Below are 16,453 nucleotides of genomic sequence, written 5' to 3'. Positions count from 1 at the left end.
ACAACATTAAATTAGTCATATATTAGTGATAAATATGTCTGTCCCGATGGACTATGAACTGTTATTCCACTCTATTCTATATTGTTACATTTTACATACACATTTAGCAATTTAGCAGACGCTCTTATCCAGAGCGACTTACAGTAAGTACAGGGACATTCCCCCGGAGGCAAGTAGGGTGAAGTGCCTTGCCCAAGGACACAACGTAATTTAGCATTTTGCCGGGAATCAAACCGGCAACCTTCTGAGTAATAGCCCGATTCCCTAACCGCTCAGCCATCTGACTGGTCTGAGACAGGTCTGCTGGTCTGATGTTGGATTACAAGAGGTCTCCAGATTACAGGAGGGCTCCAGATTACAGGAGGGCACAATATTACAGGAGTGCTCAAGATTACAGGAGGGCACCAGATTACAGGAGGGCACCATATTACAGGAGGGCACCATATTACAGGACGGCACCAGATTACAGGAGGGCTCCAGATTACAGGAGGGTTCCAGATTACAGGAGGGCTCCAGATTACAGGAGGGTTCCAGATTACAGGAGGGCTCCAGATTACAGGAGGGTTCCAGATTACAGGAGGGCTCCAAAGAGATTCTGACACACACAAGGTGATTGTATCTTGCCTCGCCTTCAATTGCTTGATTGAATGGTTTGGTTTGTATTAAAAAGAGAAAGATCTCCCTCACCAAGAGGGAGATCGTTTTAGAACTAGAAGATATACAGGTTTGGCTCAGTCCTTTAGATATACAGGTTTGGCTCAGTCCTTTAGATATACAGGTTTGGCTCAGTCCTTTAGATATACAGGTTTGGCTCAGTCCTTTAGATATACAGGTTTGGCTCAGTCCTTTAGATATACAGGTTTGGCTCAGTCCTTTAGATATACAGGTTTGGCTCAGTCCTTTAGATATACAGGTTTGGCTCAGTCCTTTAGATATACAGGTTTGGCTCAGTCCTTTAGATATACAGGTTTGGCTCAGTCCTTTAGATATACAAGCTTGGCTCAGTCCCTTTAGATTTTGCATCTCTAACAAAGTCAGAGAGGTTCATTTCAAGATTTTACACAGTTTCTACCCATGTAACTTAATGGTGTCAAAATGTTCACAGGTGGATTTAAAATTCTCATTTTGCAACACTGATGCTGAAAGTCTTACACTTTTTTTTGGCCATATACTAATAGACTGGAAAGATATGGAAGGTTTCATACTAAATCAAACTGGTCACTCTATTACTGTCAAAGACAAAGATGTTATTGCATAGAATCAGAATCAGAATGGGATTTATTCGCCATGAAAGTTTGCACAGACAAGGAATTTGCTTTGGCAGGAAGGTGCATACAATGAACATATAGGGACCTAAAATGTAAATATTATAGTCTATTAGACTTTAATATATTGATAGAATCTCTTCTACTACGAAATAAGAAAGTCTTATATATTATTCAATATTATAAGGAACTGTTTTCAAATATGTCTCTGCTCTAATTTATATATCTCTTTCTATTGACTGTCTTGATTGTTATCCACTTTATTTTAATCTTATTGTTATTACTGTTTTTGTATTTTATGTTTTTCATTATTGTGTTTGTAAAAGGTATCTGTACTATGCGTCTGTATTCGTGACCTGATTGTTCATTAATAATTTAAAAAAACGTTTTTTCAATAACATTTAAAAAACGTGTTCTTATTGGTTCAATGCGGTGTCAATCTAACTGTAGTGGGTGGGAATTAGTAATGTTTACCAATTGTAACATTCTAGCACTCCTCCATTCACAGACCCAAAGATGGCGTTGAAGGAGCTGTCCTCGTTGGAGAAATATTTAGGATTAAAAAAGCCTAACAAATACAGTACACTGGGAGACAAAAAGGTGAATGATGAATGACTGTCGAAACATGATACTACAGCGCATAGTCCCAGATACGCTTGGGATTGTGGGTTTACAGAAGGAGGTTGTGTGCACATGCTGGATTGCTAGTTAGTTAGCCTGAAGCCGGCTAACGCGTTGACCAGTGGCTCTGTCAGCTATGTATTCGTTGAATTAAGTCACCGTACGAACACGCAGAATGTATAACCAGCCGGCTTGTTGTTTCGTACCGACAGTGTCCTATCTAATGTACAGTTGTATGCTAGCTCGCTACCGCGGACCAGCCGGTCTGACTGCGCCATGTGTATATAGACTGTGTTGCGCATGAGCAGTTGAAGTTGGTTGTCTTTGGTCATCCTATAGACGTGACACGTCATTGGATCGCGAGCTCATCGACTAAATTGGGTTGTCTTTATTATACGAGTAATAATAATAAGTATCTGGTTTGTTGACAACATGCTTAGCAACAGTATTTTTCAATATGTTGCGGACTTAAGCTACAGTAGTGTTGCATAGTTGGTCACCACAAGTTACCTTCTGTCTGCAAACCTCATGCCATGCTAGACGTGTCATGTGCTTATCGTTTTACGTTATATAGTTTATTTTATTACTTACAAAAAGCATTTATCCAAAACTACATAGAAATAGTGCATATTTAATGTACAAAATCAAGGCTCAGAAGTGCATAATTCCAAAAGTATTACGTTGTCAAATGAATGGTTGTATTTACCAGGCACAGTGCAACAATAATAAAAATCTGTATCCGTATTCTTCACTGTCCCGTCTAGCTGCCTGTGCTGCAGAGCAACAGTGGGCCCCCCCTGGTTGGCTTGGTGACCATCGCAACCCACCTGGTGACGGAGGCCCAGCGTGGGGAGCTGCTGGGGGGGTCTGCGGAGGGCCGGGCCGTGGTGCAGCAGTGGCTGGAGTACAGGGTCTCCAGGCTGGACACATGCTCCAGGGAAGACCTCAGGATCATCCTGAAGGTGAAGGCTCAAACCCAACCATTTAGTGGAAAATTACCAGTTTCCACAACCTCCCTAGCCTCACTACATCCTCCCCAGCCTCACGACATCCTCCCCAGCCTCATGTACATCCTCCCCAGCCTCACTACATCCTCCCCAGCCTCACTACATCCTCCCCAGCCTCACTATAACCTCCCTAGCCTCACTACATCCTCCCCAACCTCACTACATCCTCCCCAGCCTCACTACATCCTCCCCAGCCCCAGACTACCAGTGTGTGTGTATGTGACTGTGTGTGTGTGACTGTGTGTGTGTGACTGTGTGTGTGGCTCGTTAAGGCACAAATGGGGGAGGGAATCCAGGCTGGTATATGGCCCTGCAGTGACATGGCCTTAGATGGGCCAACACAGTGGACAGCCCTGCCACACACACAGTCACTCTCCCTCTACAGTAAATGCCTGTAATGGGGTCGTCATGGCGTGTCCAGCAGGGAGCAGCTCTCAGGGCTGAGACGTGTCGCCAGGCTGCTGACAGTCTTCTGAGCACGGTGGTCTGGTCTCTCCCTGGCAACCCCCCCCCTAACAACCACAGCTCTGTCTGGAGGGAGGGACAGCAACTGTTTTAACCACAGCCAAACTCATAAATGTCTTTTTATTTCGTTTTTTTGTCAGTGGTCACAGTTGTTTCCTGCAGTCACAGCTACTTCCAAATGAATCAGATCCTCCAGACACACTGCTTGGATTAGACACACACACACACTCAGGGTTAAAAATTATGAGGTCTGAGGGGGGTCATAGATACATAGTATCGCATTTTCAGGAGTGAATATCAGTTAGGCTGATCTTAAATTGTTTTTACAAATCTTCAAATTCCAAACATAAGATTTCTTAACATTAAAAAGTAGAAAAGAAGATAAATAGCTGAAACGTCTTCCGTTTTCAGTGCTGACATGTTAGGGGACCCCCCTGAAGGTGTAGGTAGTTTCAGACCATGCTCACTCTTGCACACCCGGGTCCCCTCGTCTCCCCGGCTCTACTTCCTAGTCCTTCTTCCTGGTCCTTCTTCCTAGTCCTTCTTCTAAATCCTGGTTCTTAGCCATGCTTCCTCATCCTGGTTCCTGGTCCCGGTTCCCAGTAGCTCCAGGGGAGGAATCAAGGATCTGATGTGGTGGAGTCTCCTGCTGCTGTTCATGCTCAGCTTGGCATCACATCGCTGCTGCATAGTGACTCCATTTGCCCTCAAGATGCTCTGTGTATGTGTGTGTGCACAACGCAAGTGCTAAAGATCGTCCCGTCCCTTGGGACCTGCTCTCTCTCGCGCACACACTCACTCACACACACACTCACAGACTTGGAGAAGCTTCATTAGTTTTGTCCTAGTAGCGGTTGGTGAGCAGCATGCCTCAGGAGGGCCTCTGTGCCAGAGTGGCCAGTGTGTTGTGGGGGTGAAGCGGTGTGGAGATATTTACCCCCAGGTCACGCGTTATTCAGGTCTAAATCCCACACGTTAGCTAGCTAGCCAGGCCCCAGTCATCGTTAGCTAGCTAGCCAGGCCCCAGTCATCGTTAGCTAGCTAGCCAGGCCCCAGTCATCGTTAGCTAGCTAGCCAGGCCCCAGTCATCGTTAGCTAGCTAGCCAGGCCCCAGTCATCGTTAGCTAGCTAGCCAGGCCCCAGTCATCGTTAGCTAGCTAGCCAGGCCCCAGTCATCGTTAGCTAGCTAGCAACGCCCCAGTCATCGTTAGCTAGCTAGCCAGGCCCCAGTCAAACGAGTGCATGACACAGCCTCGGTAGCAACATCTCAGGCCTGGCTGGACTCCACCCGCCACCTCAAAGGACTGAACAATAGTTATAACTATAATAGGTAGAGAAATCTGAAAGTCTGAAACTGATGTTGACTAGAATGTTGACCTCTATATAAGAATGTTATAATTAGTAGGACATTGTGAATTGATCTGGCCTCAAGTCTGACTGTGAAAGAAGTATGTAAGAAGTTTGTGTTTATCCAGTTGTCTTGGGGCGGTTGTCTTCCCAGTTGAATCGATGCACAGTTCAGACACAGTCGACTGTCGACTCGTCATCCACCACAGCGACTGACTCAGGCATTGCTCTGTTCTCTGCAGGACCTCAACCTCTACCTCGCCGACAAAGTCTACCTGGCAGGAAACCAGTTTACCCTGGCTGACACCCTCATGTATTACGGAGTCCATCCCTTCATCGTAAGTAGCAGCAACACACCCTCTCAGCTTCACATCAATCAGATCGCACAAATTAATAGGCTCGTTGAGAAGATCACACAATTAAACCAGTCATACGGCCAGAGGGCTCAAATAGCAACTTGACACGAGGAACAAGGAGGAACATCTAACAGGAAGAGATGTGGAGCAAAGTGATGTGTTTAGCCCCGGACCGGGGCCAAGGAAGTTTGTTTGTCGTCCTCGGGGCAGGAGGGATGAAAGGAGGGATGAAGGGAGGGACAGAGAGTTGGAGCGAGGGAGGAGGGATCACATGAGTAGAAATGTCAGTGGTTGTAGAGAAGATGGAAGGTAGCCACCAGACACAAGGGAGTCAGCATGTGTTTGTGTCAGTGTGGGGGGGTTGGCTCTGGGAAGCCAGCTGCCCCAGGCTCCTGCTCTGCAGTCGATGTTCAGTTAGTTAGTGTTGGGAACGTCCTGCCCCTCCTCACAGCTGTGGTCAGTGTGACAGGGTGTGTAGAGGGCTGTAAGTGCTGACTCTCCCTGTGCTAGGTGGATCTGGCGGTCCAGGAGAAGGAGAAGTACGTGAACGTGACTCGGTGGTTTGACCACGTGCAGCATCGTCCAGGCCTCCGTCACCACCTGCCTCCTGTGGTGGTCCTCCGGAACAGAGTCTACACCAGCGGACCCCACTGATGCCCCCCTGCCCCCGTCCCCCCTGCCCTCGTACCCCCCTTGCCCTCGGGTCCCTACCTGCCCCAGTTGCCTCCTCAGCTTATGGGGGCACCAGAGGGTGGGTGGTCATCCTCTCCTGCCCTGCTGGAAGGTCTGTGTCTGTTTCCCTGAAACTCTCCCTCTGTACCTGGTGGGAACAGGCCCACACGCTGTTATATCCCTGGGATTTGTTTTGTTTGTTTTGAGTTGGTCTTTATAAGCGGAGATGCTGCATGCGAGAGTGGGAGCTGGGGGCTCCGTGTTTGGCTGTGGGGTTTTCAGATCGCTGGCTTTCTGCTTAGCCTGAGCCTTGCAACATGAACATAACAGTAGTATTGAAGAGAGTCGTTAGGAACCACATTATGTTCGCCACATCCCTTTAAAAAAAACTATTCCTTTTGAGATGTCAAGGCCACACAGGCATATAAACTGTCCAGTCCAAGCCAGCCATTCCACACTAAACCCAAATACTAGTGTGGTGGTGTGTTTCCATCCTGGTTCTCCTCTCCCTCCCTGGTACAGCTCTGCCACCAGCGCTGTGGGCACCAGGGACAGCCTCCAGTCCAGATCAGACTCGCTCCCCATCACAGTGTTTATGCCGGGGGCAGAGGGCATGCCACCAGCTGCCAGGGACATCCACATGCCCCCATTCCACAGTGCTCTGGGTGCCAGCCAGCGAGTGGCATTTCATCTCTCGTACCCGCCGGCCGCTGCAGGAGAAGACCCAGAGTCGGAAATCCTCCTGACACATCTGAGGGGTGATGATAGCTAATGCTAACCCTAACACAACTTCTGAGGGGTGATGATAGCAAATGCTAACCCTAACACAACATCTGAGGGGTGATGATAGCTAATGCTAACCCTAACGAAACCTCTGAGGGGTAATGCTAGCTAATGCTAACCCTAACACAACCTCTGAGGGGTTATGCTAGCTAATGCTAACCCTAACACAACCTCTGAGGGGTAATGCTAGCTAATGCTAACCCTAACACAACCTCTGAGGGGTTATGCTAGCTAATGCTAACCCTAACACAACCTCTGAGGGGTAATGCTAGCTAATGCTAACCCTAACACAACCTCTGAGGGGTTATGCTAGCTAATGCTAACCCTAACACAACCTCTGAGGGGTAATGCTAGCTAATGCTAACCCTAACACAACCTCTGAGGGGTAATGCTAGCTAATGCTAACCCTAACACAACCTCTGAGGGGTAATGCTACCTAATGCTAACCCTAACACAACATCTGAGGGGTTATGCTAGCTAATGCTAACCCTAACACAACATCTGAAGGGTGATAATAGATAACGTTAACCAAATGCTTAGAGGTGTGAGAAATATTTTTGTCATCAAATTTCACTGAGTCAGATTTTCAACCCGCCAATGTTCTCCCTTTGAAATGTATTTACTTCTGTATGTTTATGTCATGCTGTGTCTGTGCTGTAATTCTTTGTGATTTAATGTCACCTTGAGGGTCGTTCTGTGCCAATAAATCTAAAGGGAAATATGGAGGACATCTGATGGCTTGATTTATAACTCTGACCTCCACGTCACACTTTATGTTCGGGGCTTGTCTGTTCAGCACATGCCAGACAATGACCCGAGTGTGGGGAGGAAGTGGGCAGAGTGTTGGGAGGAAGTGAGGCGAGTGTGGGGAGTAAGTGGGCCGAGTGTGGGGAGGAAGTGGGCCGAGTGTTGGGAGGAAGTGAGGCGAGTGTGGGGAGGAAGTGAGGCAAGTGGGGAGGAAGTGGGCCGAGTGTTGGGAGGAAGTGAGGCGAGTGGGGAGGAAGTGGGCCGAGTGTGGGGAGGAAGTGGGCCGAGTGTGGGGAGGAAGTGGGCCGAGTGTGGGGAGGAAGTGGGCAGAGTGTGGGGAGGAAGTGGGCAGAGTGTGGGGAGGAAGTGGGCAGAGTGTGGGGAGGAAGTGGGCAGAGTGTGGGGAGGAAGTGGGCAGAGTGTGGGGAGGAAGTGGGCAGAGTGGGGAGGAAGTGGGCAGTGTGGGGAGGAAGTGTAAACTTGTGATAGAAAACTAAGTCTCAGTCATTTGAGCGTCCATGTGATTAAATACAGAGAAGCACTACAGGCGAGAGCTTTGGTCTTATCTCGAGACGTAAATATAACGATAATGTTGCTGAAAGATTCAATTCATAAGGACCTGACTTGGAAATGGAGAACTTCCTATTTTAAGAACTTAACTTAAGTAGCTTTCATCTAATATATTCCACCAACTCAGATGTGTATCTTATTGGAACAAACCGAGAGGAGCATTAAAGGAGTCTTTGAGGAGAGTGGGCTGACATCACCAGGGTGTCATACGGATTCCAGACCTGCAGCCTGGACGTGGCCCCAGAAGACTCCTCAGCAGGGAGCAGAACCAGCCCAATTAGCAGGACCCGCTCTCTGTTACCGCGGAGCCCACGATGCACCTCTCAACAGGGGCGACCAACCAAGGCGAAGGCAATAAAGCTTGTCCACGTTTCTCATACCCCCTGCCTGTACGAAGGTCGGAGGGCAACCTGGTGCTTCAGCAGGGTTCAGGGGAGACTCAGTGGGGTGGCTCACAATTTAACTTTTTACTTTTACTTCTTACATTTTTTACACAAATATCTGTACTATCCACTTCTTACATTTTAAAGCCAAGGTCGTTACTTTAGTTTCAATCAGTATTTGGTGGCATGATCAATATTATTTATCGTCATTGCGTGCCTTTTTTAATTTCCTGATTATCATGCAGGATGTTGTCCCCCCAATGTATATTGCGGTTACAGCCTTGCTGAAAAAAGACACATTCCTCATCACCCATGGCCATATATGAGGGAGATGTTCGAAATTGTCGGTGTCAAAAGGATTCCTGGAGAATGCGCTGCGTTTCTATAGTATGTGAGGTCCATCAGGAAGTAGTAATGGCTACTTTTTACTTAATTATATGTCAAAGCCCAAACTTCTTTACTTTAACATGAGTGAAAAGGTGTAGTTAGTATTTCCACTTTTACCAGAGTTGTTTTAACCCTTGTGTTATCTTCGGGTCATTCTGACCCATCAGTCATTGTGACCCACCGTCGTATTGCGACAGATTTACCGCATACAAAGACAAAGTGAAGCCTTTTCTTTTAACCGTTGGGCTGTCTCAGACCCCCCACATTGCGAAGGTTAAAAGAAAATTATTTTAATTTGTTTTTGTATTGGGTAAAATTGGGTAAACACAACGATGGTTCGTTATGAACCTTTGGGTCATGTGACCCGAAGGCAGCACGAGGGTTAAACATCTGTAGATCTAAAGATCTGTACTTCTACTTCAGTGAAGGATGTGTGTACTGAGATGCCAACTCAGATGCTAATGCTCCGATGCTAATTCTCACACAGTAATCTGGAGTTTGTCCGGTTAGAAGTTAAGGCTAAATGTGAAGTCTCGTGTGATGAAGATGTTGATGTATCTCCTGGGACGCCAGCATGTTTGGCTCGTCTGGCTGAAGCGGGATTCTCCTCTTGGACGGATGTTCTGAGGAGGTAACGTGCTCTTGCATTCATGCTGTTCCAGTCAGTAGCCTGTCTTAGTTAGTGTCATAGACACACATAATGAGAAGCAAATGTTTGGAATATATTCATGTCAGATTATCGTCCTGAACAGTGTCAGTCTCCATGTTTAGCACAACAGCCCCCCCTCCTTCGTTACGTCTCGTTAGGGTTAGCTCTCGTTAACAAGATTGGGACCAGGGCGACACGCATGGGACTCGATGTGAATATGACAAGAACAGCTCTCTCTCTTCCTCCCTCCCCCTTCTTCTCTCCCTCTTTCTCTCTCATCCATCCCTCTCTCCTTCTCTTCCTCTCTCTCCTCCATGCCTCTCTCTCCTCCTCTTCCTCCCTCCCTCTCTCTGATTGATTCAGTGAAACCATCATCAGTACGTGGGGTGTGTTGGCGTGTTCTAAGCCTTTGTGACAGCCGTCGCCTTATCGTACCCTTACAGATAGTGACAGTTGTACCATGCGCCCATAAAGATGGCATCTGATTGTCAATGGCAATTAGAAGAAGTATGGTGAGGATGGAAGAGAAGGGGAGGTGTGAGTGTGTGTGTGTGTGTGTGTGTGTGTGTGTGTGTGTGTGTGTGTGTGTGTGTGTGTGTGTAATGGAGAAGGGGACTTTAACCCTCGTGCTGCCTTCGGGTCACATGACCCAAAGGTTCATAACGAACCATCGTTGTGTTTACCCAATTTTACCCAATACAAAAACAAATTAAAATAATTTTCTTTTAACCTTTGCAATGTGGGGGGTCTGAGACAGCCTAGCTGTTAAAAGAAAATGCTTCACTTTGTCTTTGTATGCGGTAAATTTGTCGCAATACGACGGTGGGTCACAATGACTGATGGGTCAGAATGACCCGAAGATAACACAAGGGTTAATGTCGATATTGATTCAGACTTCCGAGCACTATAAGGAGTGTTGAGACTTCCTCTTCACTCTGCGTACTTCCTGTAGGTGAGGTTTTCCTTCCTGTTCTGGTCTTCTCTCTGCATATAGGGAGGGGAGGTATGAGATGAGCGAGGTCAAAGGTGAATGTGTGTGTGTGGTAGTGATGTTGTGAGGGCGTTTATCAGTGATGTGAGGGACGGTGTTTATCGGACTGGAAGCTCCTGGAAGTGGCCTGGTTATAAAGCTTGGAAGGAAGCAGAAAGTGTGTGGGTCTGTATGTTTGTGTGTGTATCTGACTGTGTGTGAGTCTGTGTGTGTGTTGATGTGTAAGTGTGCATGCGTGCTCAGAGTCTCATGGAAAGTTATTTGTGAGAGTCCTGTCCAGCCGTGCGGTATGAGGAGTCCAGGTGTGCACGAGGAGTTTACCAGACGCATTTGCTCACTTCATCAGTCAGACGGAGGTGCTAAAGTACATATGCGTATCCCGGGGCGACGGATCACACCTTAACTCAGACACGGATGACAGACTCCTCCCAGAATTAACCGCCTCGATCGCCCGCCAACCCCTCCTTCTTCACCTGCCTCAGCTGCAAACACTGTGTTTGTGTGTGTGTGCGTTCAAGGGTTGTGGATTTGGCTCGGGGGCAAGGGGCAAGCTTGGGGTGTGGAAGGGCAAGAGGGAGGGGAGGGCAAGGGAGGGTGGGAGGGAGGGAGGGAGGGAGGGAGGGAGGGGGGGAGGGAGGGAGGGAGGGAGGGAGGGAGGGGGGGAGGGAGGGAGGGAGGGAGGGAGGGAGGGAGGGAGGGAGGGAGGGAGGGAGGGAGGGGGGGAGGGAGGGGGGGAGGGAGGGAGGGAGGGAGGGAGGGAGGGAGGGAGGGAGGGAGGGAGGGGAGAGTGTGGGTGGGGTGGGTTAGGGGTATTGTGGGAATGAACAAAGTTACTCATCTGAACAGTTCCTCATCTGAACATCTGAACAGTTCCTCATCTGAACAGTTCCTCATCTGAACAGTTCCTCATCTGAACAGTTCCTCATCTGAACAGTTCCTCATCTGAACATCTGAACAGTTCCTCATCTGAACAGTTCCTCATCTGAACAGTTCCTCATCTGAACAGTTCCTCATCTGAACAGTTCCTCATCTGAACAGTTCCTCATCTGAACATCTGAACAGTTCCTCATCTGAACATCTGAACAGTTCCTCATCTGAACAGTTACTCATCTGAACAGTTCCTCATCTGAACAGTTCCTCATCTGAACAGTTCCTCATCTGAACAGTTCCTCATCTGAACAGTTCCTCATCTGAACAGTTCCTCATCTGAACAGTTCCTCATCTGAACATCTGAACAGTTCCTCATCTGAACATCTGAACAGTTCCTCATCTGAACAGTTACTCATCTGAACAGTTCCTCATCTGAACAGTTCCTCATCTGAACAGTTCCTCATCTGAACAGTTCCTCATCTGAACATCTGAACAGTTCCTCATCTGAACATCTGAACAGTTCCTCATCTGAACAGTTACTCATCTGAACAGTTCCTCATCTGAACAGTTCCTCATCTGAACAGTTCCTCATCTGAACAGTTCCTCATCTGAACATCTGAACAGTTCCTCATCTGAACATCTGAACAGTTCCTCATCTGAACAGTTACTCATCTGAACAGTTCCTCATCTGAACAGTTCCTCATCTGAACAGTTCCTCATCTGAACAGTTCCTCATCTGAACAGTTACTCATCTGAACAGTTCCTCATCTGAACAGTTCCTCATCTGAACAGTTCCTCATCTGAACAGTTCCTCATCTGAACATCTGAACAGTTCCTCATCTGAACATCTGAACAGTTCCTCATCTGAACAGTTACTCATCTGAACAGTTCCTCATCTGAACATCTGAACAGTTCCTCATCTGAACATCTGAACAGTTCCTCATCTGAACAGTTACTCATCTGAACAGTTCCTCATCTGAACAGTTCCTCATCTGAACAGTTCCTCATCTGAACAGTTACTCATCTGAACAGTTCCTCATCTGAACAGTTCCTCATCTGAACAGTTCCTCATCTGAACAGTTACTCATCTGAACAGTTCCTCATCTGAACAGTTCCTCATCTGAACAGGCTCCAGCCAGTTGAACCTTTCTTTCCTTGATGTGCTTTTTCTCAGGGTGATGTTGATGTTGTTGTTGATGTTGACAGGAGATGAAAAGCCCTGATATTTTGGTCTTTTTTTTATTGACTCCCCTGCCAACACACACCTACATGAACACACACACACAGTCACCCACACACCTGCATGAACACACAAACACACACACAGGCACTCACACCTGCACGCACACACAGTCACACACACACACCTGCATGAGCACAAACACACACACCTGCATGAGCACAAACACACACACACACACCTGCATGAGCACAAACACACACACTTATATTCTCTCCAACTCTCCTTCCTCCCAGTGTGGCCCAGCTTGAGACTGCTCAGAAATACTGAAGGTTTCAGATATACTGAAGGTTTCAGATATACTGCAGGTTTCAGATATACTGCAGGTTTCAGATATACTGCAGGTTTCAGATATACTGAAGGTTTCAGATATACTGCAGGTTTCAGATATACTGAAGGTTTCAGATATACTGAAGGTTTCAGATATACTGCAGGTTTCAGATATACTGGTTTCAGATATACTGAAGGTTTCAGATATACTGAAGGTTTCAGATATGCAAGTTTCCTGTTTCCCTGTCCTACAGGTCATGACTCTAAACTTCAGTCCCCCCCCACACACACACACTGTAATGGTTTCTGATAGGCTGTCTCGATATGGCCGCAGGAGAAATGATCCTAAAAGGAACAGCAGTAGAAACCCCCCTGACGAGAGGGGGGGGGGGGGGGGGGGAATAGAGGGTGTAGGAGGAGGGCAGCGCCTGCAGATACATCACTGGGTGGGGAGAGAAAAAGAGAGAGGGACAGAGAGAGAGAGGGACAGAGAGAGAGAGACAGAGAGAGAGAGGGACAGAGAGAGAGAGAGAGAGTAGGAGGGCATGATTGGGTCAGTGCCCTTAGCAGCTTCCTATAATGACCACCCTGGGAATAATCCCTCTCATTAGCATAGCCCTTATTAGCATAGCTCTCATTAGCATAGCCCTCATTAGCATAGTCCTCATCTGCATGAGTGTTGCTAGGGCTGTGAATAGTTAATTCCTCCACCCTGCCTCATTACAACACAGGACAGTTTTAATTTGAGGTGACTAATTTATTTAAACCTGGAGTGAAATGATGCTCTACTCCCAGCTACAGCCTCCCTCCTTATCTCATTACATACCACACACACCACACAAACTACACACACACACACAGTACACTCACATACACCTCATGTAAACACACAACCCTACTTGAGCCCTGATGGTGTTATAGAAGTGCTCCTCATGTATCGAGGGTTCATCATGTAACAAGGTTGAGGATCATCGAGTAACAAGGTTCAGGTTCATCATGTAACAAGATTCAGGTTAATCATGTAACAAGGTTCAGGTTCATCATGTAACAAGATTCAGGTTCATCATGTAACAAGGTTCAGGTTCATCATGTAACAAGGTTCAGGTTCATCATGTATCAGAGTCAGGGTTTGTCAGGGTTCATGATGGGAGAGCCGGCTGATCCTTGTCAGCTGCTCCTGCCAGCCTGCATCTCAGGGAGCAGAACCACACCAGGCCGTCAGCCAGCAGGACACAGATTCACCTTGACAGGACATGGCTACCAACCAGAAGTGCACCTTTTACTCTGCCTGACTGTTCCCACTCCAGAGAGAGAGAGAGAGAGAGAGAGAGAGAGAGAGAGAGAGGAGGAAGTGAGCAGTGTGAGTGGATGGGGCAGGGTGTCCCTCTGCCAGACTGGAGCTTCATGCCCCCAGTCCAACATCAAGCCAGTGAGCGGTGAACACACACACACAGATGCAACGATGACCTCATGGGTTGAGGGCCAGCTGTGAGTCCTAGTGATGCTGGGACAGTCACACACACATACCCACATACACAAACTGCAACATGGAGAGCAGTCTACAACACTACAACGTGGAGCTGTCTGCCTTTCGCCCCCCCCTTCTCCCCTTCTGCTCTGCAGATGCTCTGAGAAGCCCTGTCCAGACACCAGGACTCATTCCCCAGGATTCATCCCCCAGGACTCACCCACCAGGATTCATCCCCCAGGACTCATCCACCAGGACTGATCCCCCAGGACTCATCCAACAAGACTCACCCACCAGGACTCATCCAACAAGACTCATCCCCCAGGACTCACCCACCAGGACTCATCCACCAGGACACGCCCACCAAGACTCACCCAACAAGACTCACCCAACAAGACTCACCCACCAGGACTCACCCACCAGGACTCATCCAACAAGACTCATCCAACAAGACTCATCCACCAGGACTCCACCATCAGGACTCGCCCACCAAGACTCACCCAACAAAACTCACCGAACAGGACTCATGCTCCTCATTCCTGGATCACTCTCACTGACTCCTACTTTCATTCATTTATCCACAGTTAACAACTGATCTAACCACCCTAACCCCGCCACCCCAACACTGCCCCCCCTCACTAACCCCGCCACCCCAACACTGCCCCCCCTCACTAGCCCCCCCCAGGTTTCCAGTTACAAGTAGAGGACCCTGTGTATGTGTGATATCAGTGACTTCCTGATATAACTATATATGTGGAGGAGTCTGTGTGTGTATAAATAACTATATTTACCAGCACATGACACACAGCTGGTGATCCAATATGAGACACAGCATAGCAAAGCCGGGAGCCACGACAAGCACAACAGTGTCTTTGTGGTGCCCAACACACAGACACACACACACGCACACACAATCACACGCACACACACACACACACTGCTGGGTCATCCCCAGGGGAAGGGAAACTTTGCCTTTTTGGCAAAATTACCCCCAGCCTCTCATCCCCAGCCTCTCACCCCCAGCCTCTCATCCCCAGCCTCTCACCCCCAGCCTCTCATCCCCAGCCTCTCACCCCCAGCCTCTCACCCCCAGCCTCTCACCCCCAGCCTCTCACCCCCAGCCTCTCACCCCCAGCCTCTCACCCCCAGCCTCTCATCCCCAGCCTCTCATCCCCAACCTCTCACCCCCAACCTCTCACCCCCAGCTTCTCACCCCCAGCCTCTCATCCCCAGCCTCTCATCCCCAGCCTCTCATCCCCAGCCTCTCATCCCCAGCCTCTCACCCCCAGCCTCTCATCCCCAACCTCTCACCCCCAACCTGGAGGGATGGAGGGATGAAGGATGGAGATATGGAGGGATGGAGGATGGAGGGAGGGATGGAGGGATGGAGGATGGATAGAGATATGCTCAGGTAAGGATGTACAGAGAAGTTGTTGGTTCAAATCTCACCAGGAACAAAAGCAGTAACCAGTGTTTCAATTGTCTCTAAACAAGATGGCTATAAACAATATGTTTAGTGTCACTTTACTTTAAAGGCCATTTCAGTGTTTTTATTCCTTTATGAATCATATTATGTCTTTTATAGTTTCTAGCTTCCGTGGGTGGAAGAATGCAGCTTGTTGGAAACATGTCTGCACAGTCATCTGTCCCTGGTGACTAGTTAACTCTGGCAGGAACTGTAACCCTGCCTCTGGCACAGTATACATAAGGCTCTGTGTGTGTGTGTGTGTTTGTGTGTGTGTTTGTGTGTTGTTTAGTATACATATGGGAGTGTTTTTGTTCTAAGTGAGAGTATGTGGGTGTTTGTCTGTCTTAGAGCATGTACTGTATATCTGCAAGTGTGTTCATGGTCATGTATGTGTGAGTGTGTGTGTTCATGGCTATGTGTGTGTTCATGGCCGTGTATGTGTGAGTGTGTGTGTTCATGGCTGTGTGTGTGTATGTGAGAGTATGCGTGTCCCACCACAGGTTCTCACCAAGGGAGTCTTCCTGTTCCCAAAACACTTGTTTTTGTTGTCATGTGTGTGTGTTTTCAGAACAGGAAGCAAAGGATGAATTAATAACATTTTATGAGCTGCCGTCCTCCCTACAAGCACTCAGATCTCCTCAGCCTCTCCGGTCCTGGGAGCTAATTTGACAGCTCAGGGGGTGACGTTGATCCCCTGCAGAGAGACAGGTACCCTAGGGCGAGCCAGCTGGGTTGTGGATGCTTACAGATTTGGCTTCCTGTTGGGTGTCATCTGTCTCCTTGGTCTCGCGGTGGATAATTCTGTTCTGCCGTCCCCCTCTGACATCATGTGCCTGAGCAGTTTGTGCCTGCCAGGCCTTGTCTGTCCAGGTCGGCCATCAAACCCAGCCAGCG

The 16,453-nt window shown here is 48.1% G+C and overlaps 1 protein-coding gene across 1 annotated transcript; it reads left to right on the top strand.

Moving 5' to 3' along the window:
• The first annotated feature begins 1,739 nt into the window (after window positions 1–1,739).
• On the top strand, window positions 1,740–7,239 carry eef1e1 (eukaryotic translation elongation factor 1 epsilon 1). Its single transcript, XM_062479985.1, has 4 exons — window positions 1,740–1,865; window positions 2,651–2,848; window positions 4,948–5,043; window positions 5,572–7,239. The coding sequence occupies exons 1-4, from the start codon at window positions 1,782–1,784 to the stop codon at window positions 5,713–5,715; spliced, it is 522 nt and encodes a 173-aa protein (XP_062335969.1). The 5' UTR covers window positions 1,740–1,781; the 3' UTR covers window positions 5,716–7,239.
• The last annotated feature ends 9,214 nt before the right edge of the window (window positions 7,240–16,453 follow it).

The sequence above is a fragment of the Osmerus eperlanus genome, chromosome 15 (assembly GCF_963692335.1).
Source record: "Osmerus eperlanus chromosome 15, fOsmEpe2.1, whole genome shotgun sequence".
NCBI lineage: Eukaryota > Metazoa > Chordata > Actinopteri > Osmeriformes > Osmeridae > Osmerus > Osmerus eperlanus.
This window is presented reverse-complemented; position numbering and strand designations above follow the sequence as displayed.